General features: G+C 39.5%; 1 protein-coding gene across 8 annotated transcripts in view; it reads left to right on the top strand.

The window, feature by feature from the left end:
• Nucleotides 1-303: 303 nt before the first annotated feature.
• Ccdc25 (coiled-coil domain containing 25) overlaps nucleotides 304-9,524 on the top strand; it is a 36,045-nt gene continuing 26,824 nt past the window's right edge. Inside the window, exons 1-2 of one of the 8 annotated variants that reach the window (XM_048801526.1) lie at nucleotides 304-464; nucleotides 4,998-5,045. In XM_048801526.1, the coding sequence (XP_048657483.1) occupies nucleotides 437-464; nucleotides 4,998-5,045 (76 nt within the window). In that variant the 5' untranslated portion in view covers nucleotides 304-436. Of the gene's footprint in view, nucleotides 465-711; nucleotides 1,012-1,053; nucleotides 2,242-4,997; nucleotides 5,046-5,066; nucleotides 5,086-5,218; nucleotides 5,354-9,524 lie in introns of those variants that run through there. The other 7 variants (XM_015499440.2, XM_048801525.1, XM_015499443.2 and 4 more) reach the window with 7 other exon arrangements.

The raw sequence follows: 9,524 nt of genomic DNA on the forward strand, positions 1-9,524 counted from the left end.
GATCAGCATAACCCTTGCTGTGAAAAAAGCAGTTTTTGTTTTCCTGAAGCTCAGAAAAGGTTGAGGGAAGGCGGATGAAATCTATAAATATCCCTCTAGATATGAATGCGCACTGGACGTAGGCTCTGGAAAGATCTGCCAATAGCATTTTTCCTTTTAGACTTTAAAGAAGACGTCGAGTTTTCTAACCTCAAGTTGTTCTGCCTCCCTCCTCCCTTCCTCAACCCTCAGGTGATTGGCGCCCGGCTAATGCCACGCCGCCGCGCCAGGATTAAAGATGGCGCCCACGGGACGGCGTTATGACGCGACCTTACGTCCGCCGGAAGTGCGCGCGGGAGTTCCGGGGAGCAGGCGGGCGCCGCGCTTCTGGTGTCCTGAGCTTCGCGAATTGAGTCCTGCTGCTGGGTTCTGGGTTGGTCGCACGGCCGTCGGGATCATGGTGTTCTACTTCACTAGCAGCAGCGGTGAGTGGGCGCCGCGCCTTCGCGGGTCCCTGCCGGCAGCTGGCTGTGGAGGCTGCCGCTTCCATGGACGTGGTCCTGTGGCGCCTCCTCGGCGACGGCGCCCCTTCGGTCCCCCTGCGCATTGGTCCCTTCGGCTACCCTGGCGTCCCCGGGTGTCCCCAGGTCAGGGCTGGAGGGCGCGGAGGGGCTGTGCCCTTGCGGTCTTTGCGGCCAGGAATCGTTCTCGTTCCTCAGTCTGAGACCTCCCGGTGCTCCTTGGAGTTGGGCAGAGTTCGTGGGCATCTTCACGTCCCCGCACGCCGAGCCTCTCCCCTGCTCCTGTGGCCTTCGTCCTGGCTGCAATCTGGCAGTGCTTCCCATTGAGAAGGAGACGTCGGTCAGCGACTATTACAGGAAATGCACCTTACTCTGTAGGAAGGGCCTGGGACGCAGCGCGGAGCAGTAGACTGGAATGTCGATAGCAGCCACTCACTGGGCAAGAGTCGATGTTCCGGTTTTTGAAAAGTGACACCATGCTCCTGATTTGGTTTTGGCAGGCAAGGAAAAGGTGCTTGCCAAAATGGTATAGCTCCATTTAGTTTCGCTGCACATGTTGTTCCTTTTGTCTAGAATGAACCCCCAGTTAATTCTTATTCTAATAAGATAGCTCTGAATATCTTTCCCAAGATGCCTAGCGTCCACACCGGAATTGTCTATCTCTTCTGGGACCCCCTTAACATCCCACATATTCCTTTTGCACCGCATTTGTCTCATGGCGTTAAATGCTCTCAGTTTGACGTAGAGTGTAAGCCCCTGGAGGACAGGGGCCTGACTTCGCATAGTGCCTGACTCATAATTGTTCTCAATAAATGTTGAGTCAGATAATGGCATTTTATGTCTTACTTACAGCACTCTCTTGCTACCCCATGCTTACTTGTGAAAGGGGACCTTCTATTTTATTTTCTGGGTTAATCCCAATTTTATTACCTGCTTTGAGTAAAATAAACATGACCTATAAAAGTCATCCACTCTTGTTTAAACAATGCTTATGGAATGATGCCACTGTCATGTTTCTTTTCACAAGTAAAAATGAGGAAATGTATTCTCCAGAGATGTACTTCAAGAATGAACCACTGCTAAACACACACACTATATATTATGTATGTGTGTGTGTATACTTATACATACATATATAAAACTTCTGTCATTTCTTTCTATACGAATTACTTTGTTGTCAATTGGCCTTTATTTCATTTATTTATATGGGGTGCTGAGAATTGAACCCAGTGCCTCACACATGCTAGGCAAGTGCTCTACCGCTGAGCCAAACCCCAGCCCCTACGAATTACTTTGTATCAGGCTCTTCCTACCACTTAGATTCAATATGACTTCCTTACATTAGGAAGTTTCAGGAGATATTGAAACTACTTGTTACAACTGACAACTGTCTTGTATTTTTCACATTCTCAGATTTTCAATGTAGTGTGCATTTTTACAAGTAATCACTGAAGACTTTTGCATATCTCTTCTGTGGAAGGTAGTACGTTCCTTTACATCTGTGAATTGAATAGACCTGACTATAGTCATTCCCACATGCTTTGTGTTAATATAAGTTCTCTCCCCTTGGCATTCTCAGGAGTACTGAAAAAGTCTTGTGATAGTGAAGCATCCCACATTCTTTATTCAGGGTTCCTCTCCAGTGTGAATTCTTTTGAGCATGTGAAAGGACTGGATTGAGTGAAGACTTTCCCTCATTACTTACATATTCTCCAGTGTGAATTCATGCATGCCTTTGATAGTAAGTGGAACATACATATATTGCTTACATATAAAGGCTTCTCTCCTATGTGAATTAAAAAGTGAGCTTTAAGTTAGCACTATATTGTTTGCATGGGTTTTGATAGGGTGTACTTTGCTTTTAGAGATGAGGAAAATTGAAGCCCATGGAAGTTATAACTTCCAGCCCTCTGCTTGTCCCATTCCATCATATTGTCACATCGTTACTTTTCTCACAGTTTAGATTTCTGTGCCTGCCGTAAGCTATTTCTCTGCCTCTGTAGATTTGATCTTTTGAATCTTATTAGTATTTAAACCTGTAAATAAATAAAAACTACAATACTAGTATTGTAAGCTGCTGAGCATTTTCATCCTTCTTGAGGTATTATAAGTTCACTCTTTATGGCTTCTTTACTCATGAGACTCCCCAACACAATAGGCATCCATTCTAGACCCACAGCGGAATAAACAATACAGTCAGGGAATAAAGGCTGCTAAATATGTTTCACACTAGCTGCTTTATTTCCTTTAAAATATTCTAAACTCCTTTTAAGTGCTAATTGTGTATGCACAAGAGCCCTCAGTAGAACAGCATACTTTGGCAGATTTGTGGATCCTGTTATGTCAATGACTTCCATTTTAAGGTCAGAACTGCTTCCTGTTGGAAAAATATTTGGGCTAATTCTAATAAAATTAAAGTTGGCAGCAGATCATTAAAAATTGTCAAGTTAATGTGAAAATAACTTTTCTAGGAAAATTATGGTAAAACTTTACATATTGCCAATATAGAAAAAAAGTTGAACATACAGAATAGTCAGAAATGAGTTGGTATGCATAAGCTAAAGGTTATTTCAACCAGCTAAAGGTTAACTGCATAAAAATGGGAAATCTGTAGAAGGTTTTTGTTGTTGTTGTTGTTTTTCCCTTTCCAACAGTGGTATCTTTAGCTAGAGTCTGCGTGATTTTTATTCTTTATATACTCTTTTATAATGGAACAATGAAATATTTGTCTTACTGTATTTCTAGCAAGTATAGGTAGTCTGTGGGCCCATAAATCAGATAGTCTTGAATTTTGAATTGAAGAATTATTTTGCAGAATGCTTTGTAGTATGAATTTGATGCAGTCATATTCCTAATCACCTCTTTAATAGATGAACCATCAAGACATTCCTCTCATTTTTTTGTTTCTAACTTAGCTTGGCCTAAGTTGTAACTTTTATTTCAGTTATTTTAAAAATTATTTTTGTTCCAGTTACAAAGGCCCTGTGTATACTTTATAAGCAAGCTACCCAAGGTAACTGTTATTAACTTATGTATATTCATACACATAAACAAAATGTATATATAAACATATATTTGTAAACATCTGTATGTGGACACCATGATATATTCATTTATTTTTTACAAATTGATTTTTACATCTAGATTCACAGAAATACTGTTCTGCCACTTAATTTCTTCTTTAATGGGCCCATGGTATTTTAAGGACATTCTATAATATATTTAACCAGTTTCTGCTATTCTTAGGTTATAGCATGAACATCATTGCCTGGTGGAGTATTTCGGTAGAATGTACTCCTAGCAGTAACATTATGGAAATATAAGAGTATACACATTAAATATTGCCAGGCTGTGTAGAGGGGACCTGAGAAACAGTTTAGTTTTATTCCCAGTCTTCATTTGTTACATGATATGCTGAGGCCTTATTGCACTAATATAATGCTCCATCAGACAAGTAGGTGTTCCTGTCAACTAGTCAATGCAAACATTCCCTCTTTTAAGTTGTCTTTCAACTGCTATGGACTATAGTCATAACAAATGCTAACCGGTGGAATTGGGAGTTTTCCCTCCCTAAGAAAAGCAACTAGTATTGATAATTTAAGAAGAACAAGCAATCTCTGATATAAGGATTTATATGAAAGAGTATTGCTTCCTGATCTTTCAAGCTTACATATATGTGTGTGTTCTGTTCTCTAAATTCTCCAGCCCAACCAACCCTGCACCCACAAACTCTCTCAGGCTTTGTAGACTGAATATTACTTTATAAGTTTAGATCCAGTGGGATCAAACAAGTTTAGAAACCCAGTATCGGTTGCAGTTTCACAGAAAACTTGTTTTATTCCTGATCAAGGATGCCGGTATTAAAACACATTACCTCAGTAAGAAAAATGGCATTCTTAAACATACCCAGAATATTCTGTTTGATTTAGGATAATGTTTTTTAACCCTGACTTCATATTAGGATCCACTTGGAAGTCTTTCAAAAACACAGATGCTCACCACTATGCCCTGGTAGTGGGAATTGGTTTGTCTGAGGCATAGCTGGGGCATATTATTATGCTAAATAAAAGTTGGCCAAGTATAGGAAACTGTCTTTAAATGATTGTGGTGTAGTTTGTTTAATTTTTTTAAACTTTTAAGGAAGGCAAAGAAAGGTATGGGAAATTGCCATTGAACTATGTTCCTTAGAAAGTGGGAAAGTGATCGTTTAATAATGATTGATAATCTTTTCATTTTGGGGCTAGATAGTAAATATTTTAGGTTCTTTGAGCCATACACAGTCTCTAGAGCTTAATCTTTGTTTTCCTTTTTGTCAGCCCTTTAAAAATGTAAGTCTTTCTTAGTTAGAGGGCTATCCAAAAATGGGTGGTGGGCCAGATTTGACCCATGGGCCATGATTTGCCAACCCCTAATCTGAGCATTTATCACTTCTTTTCCCCATGAAACAGGTTTTTGATGATAAAAGTATCTAATTTTTTTATGTTTGTTTTGTCATAGTTAATTCATCTGCTTACACTATTTACATGGGAAAGGATAAATATGAAAGTAAGTTTTCAAAAGCATTTGATTTTGAAATTTCCAGCAGGTAAGTGTTGTTGTCCCTGGACCCCCATTTATTGGATGAGTTTTCTTTTTAAATTTTAATTAATTTTTAAATTTTTAATTGACAGATAATAATTGTGCATATTTATGGGCACAGTGTTATATTTTAATACATGTATACATTGTATAATGATCAAATAGGGGTTACATAGCTTATCCATTGCATCTGTTGACCAATCTCTCCTATCTTCCCCAGTCTCTGGTGACCTATGCTTCCTTCTATGAGATCAGTTTTCTTTAGATTGCACAGGGTATGAGTTTTCAACTACTTTGATAAGTCAGCTTTTGAGAATGTATCACACCCATTTTAAGGAACTCCTCCTAGAATTTAATCATATCAGATAATATTAGAATTAATTTGACTGTATAGCTGATTAGAAACTTAAGAGTCTTGTGGTGTCATTTGGCTTAGAGTAACATGAATCATGTTAGCATGTACTAATTTAGATCAAATAAAAAATAGTGATTTGGACTTTTTGCAGGGAGAACCAGGTATTGAATTCAGGGGCACTGAGTCACATCCCCAGCCTTATTTTGTATTTTATTTAGAGACAGGGTCTCACTGAGTTGCTTAGCGCCTCGCTGTTGCTGAGCTGGCTTTGAACTTGTGAACCTCCTTCCTCAATCTCCTGAGCCACTGCCATCGCACCTGGCTTGTGATTTGGACTTTGAAGAAAGCATTTTCTGTGGTGTTTTTTTTTTTTTTTTAACAATTTAACGATTCATGGAAACTTATCTGTTGGTTGAAGATGTTCTTTCCAAGTCATGAAATGTTAACAATTTTTTTAAACTTGTTGACTACTTTCCTCAGTATGAAGTACATAAAAATTTATATCTTGCTGTACATATTCCTTTTACTAGAACAAAAATTTACGGAAAATACCTGTACTATTTGCTATGCCCTCTACGTTCTTTCTTTTTTTTCTTTCTTTTTTTTTTTTGGTGATGGGGAAAGTCCTTGCATGTGCTAGGTAGGTGTTCTGCCATTGATCTGCAAACCAAGTCTAGCCCTCTATTTCTGTTTTATTTCGTTTATAAAAAAAAAAAGTAGTCTCAACATTTTGTGGCCCACTAATGAATCGGAACTAAAGTTTAAAAAGAAAAACATTGCTTTAGGAGTTAGCCTTTTTGGCTTCACAAGTAAAGGAAGAAAATAAAGAGAAGCTGAGTTTCGTTTTGGTGTTTTTCTTTTTTGTTGTTGTTGTTGTTTTTTTGGTTGTGCTGGGCATGAAACCCAGCACACAAGCACATGCTACCACTGAGCTAAGCCCCCAGCACTAAGTTGAGCTAGCTTGCTAGCTTGCTTTATCAGATTGAACTACTTAGCCATATCCCCAGCCCTTTTTTTTTTTTTTTTTTAAGAGACAAGGTCTTGCTGAGTTGCTTAGGGACTTGCTAAGTTGCTGAGGCTGGCTTTGAACTTGCGATCCTCCTGCCTTAGCCATCTGAGCTCCTGGGATTACAGGTGTGCATCACTGTGCTTGGCTGAGTTGAGCTTTCTTGATTAGGAGAGCACTGATCCTCAGTGTGTGGAACATCAAGGTGAAGGAGGTAAGACCACAGCAAAGAACTGGAGGAAACAGCATTGGTGTGCCTTAAGCTTGGAAAGCACAGCTGCTTTCCTTCTGGGGTGCTGGGATGTTTTGGAAGAGACAGCTTTGAAGTCAGGCCAATCTAGGGTAAAATCTCAGCCTTTAACAAACTAGCTTTATCATTACTTAACCTCCTTGAACCTCAGATTTCTTAGATGTCAGAAGAGGCTCGTGGTTTGATAACTAACTTGCATAGTTGCAAAAACTGGCCACTGTGTGAGGACTATATGAAGTCCTGAGTTATGGCCACACGGGGCACTCAGGAATTGGCAGTTGGTACCACTGGAGCTTCTGTAGATCCTCCTTCAGCCTACTGCAGACACTGCCCTCCTGGGCTGGATGACTCTGCTTCAGTAGTCAAGAGCTAGCTTGACTAAAGTTCCTGCCTTTAATCTTCATGTGCTGCTTGCTTATTTTATTTTCCTTTCCCTTTCCCTTTGTAATCTATACCAATGTCTGTTCAAGGTGTAGCTTGATGAAACTTCTTTGTGTGTGTGTTTGTGTGTGTGTGTGTGCGTGTGGTATTGGGGATTGAACCCAGGGCCTTGTGCATGCGAGGCAAGCACTCTACCAACTAAGCTATATCCCCAGCTCTAGAGAGGCTCATGTCCATTTTTCTGTATGAGGCATTTGACAGTAGTAAAACAAACAAGACCAAAAATGGTTACCTTAAGGCAGAATCAATGCAAGCAAGACTATCACATCTTGAAGAAGAGAAAATCAAACCCAGCAAAATAAAATAACGTGTTTTGAAACAATTTTCACTTGTAATGAATTTAGGATATTGACTTTGGGCATGATGTAATGGTGAAGTAGTTCACAGTATAACCTAGTAACTCATAAATTTGTCATAGGTAACTTCGACTTGTTCTTCTAGCATCTTCCTAATGTATGGAGGAGGATGTTACCTCCCTGTGTTACATTAACACAATAACAAGAGTTAACACAGTATCAAGAGTCATGGTTGATATAATAGATAAGAATGCAGATCTACTGACCAAATTTGCTTTTATTTCTATCATATCAGAGAACCTGATAATTGGGTTACTAAGAAACACCTATAGCCAAGCAGCTACATAGATTGTGCAAGTTTTGCACTGTGCAACTCTGCTGAGTGTGGCTTTGCACATTTCTTATAGTGAAGTGCTGCCCTGTTTCTGGTTCACACAAGTGAGCTGACCTCAGGCAGCTGTGCTGGGGACGTCCCTACCCTGTCTCTTCCTTCTGTGTTAGTTTACTGTTCACTGGGGGCTTCTCTTTGTGGGGCCACATTCTACCCTGTGTGAAATGTATATGTCAATTTTGTTGTTAACCTAAAACTTATCTAAAAAATAAAATCAATTTTTAAAAGTTTGGACAAAATAAATAAATACATAAAGATAAGTAAGAAGGGCTGAGGATGTTGCTCAGCGAGAGAATTCCCCAGATACCATTCTCGCACCTTTAAAAAAAAAAAAAAACAAGAATAAATAGAATTTAAAGCATGGTAGCTGCTCAGTAAATATTCATAATAATCACCCCAAAGAAGTGTGGACAAAACGAAGTCCTACGAATAGCAAGTGCTGTACAAGTAGAGAGATGAGAGATGTTAAGTGTGGTTAGAGGTCCTGGAAGCCAAGAAAGCTTTGTGGAGGAGGAGTTGCGATTGCAGAATCCTTATAGTGGCTGCAGTAGAAATACAGGTAGATGTAGAATTTGTGTCAACACATGTAAATCTGGATATCTAGAGCCCTTTAGAATGGCATTTTGCCATCATTATTGTGTACGTGTAGAACATTTTCTCCTAAGGAATCTTTGAGTCATTTGGGAGAGTCAGCCTGTCCCAGTTTGCCTTGTGAGAGAGGGTGGAGAATTTTCAAAGCCTCCTGTTGGTACATAATTTCTAATATTCCTGAGGATTTCAGGCTGAAGGACTAGAGCAGGCATAAAGAAAGTGTAAATGAAAAGATGTACTTCCATGAACAGCTCTAGGTCTGTTCCTTTTCACAGCCAGCAGGTGTCATGAGGGAGCCACATGCTGCAGCTGCATACTGAGGAACACTGACTGGGTTGCACACTTCCCTTTGCTTTTTCTATTGCCTGTTGGCTATTTGCTCAACTTTCCACTTAAGGTGATAGAAAGCCCCTGGAGGACTTATGGTGTCTGCTCATGGTGTTAGCAGTCACTAGAGTGCCTTTATCCAAGATTTGCCCCCCACTTAAGTTTGTGTCCTCTACTTTCTTGATTATATTTTAAATCATCACATGAATTATTATGTTTACCTTATAATTTTTAAATTGTTATTTAATATTTAAATACCGTTGTATAAAAAACACAATTATTCCTAATTATTAATATAGCTATTAGAAGTGTATACTAACACAACCTTTCTGTAGTGGTTGTTTTCTAAAAAGTTTTTAGAATCTTATTTTTAGGGCTGGGGATGTGGCTCAAGCGGTAGCGCGCTCGCCTGTCATGCGTGCGGCCCGGGTTCGATCCTCAGCACCACATACAAACAAAGATGTTGTGTCCACCGAGAACTAAAAAAATAAATAAATATTAAAAAAAAAAAAGTATTAAAAAAAAAAAAGAATCTTATTTTTATTTACCACATATTTAATTTAAAAAGTCAAATAATGCCCAGCGTGGTGGCACAGGCTTGTAATCCTAGCGGCTTCGAAGGCTGAGACAGGAGGATCAGGAGTCCAAAGCCAGTTTCAGCAAAAGCGAGGCACTAAGCAACTCAGTGAGACCTTGTCTCTAAATAAAATACAAAATAGGAATGGGGATGTGGCTCAGTGGTTGAGTGCCCCTGAGTTCAGTCCCCAGTACCAAAAAAAAAAAAAAAAA

The sequence above is a fragment of the Marmota marmota genome, unplaced genomic scaffold, assembly GCF_001458135.2.
Source record: "Marmota marmota marmota unplaced genomic scaffold, marMar, whole genome shotgun sequence".
Classification (NCBI taxonomy): Eukaryota; Metazoa; Chordata; class Mammalia; order Rodentia; family Sciuridae; genus Marmota; species Marmota marmota.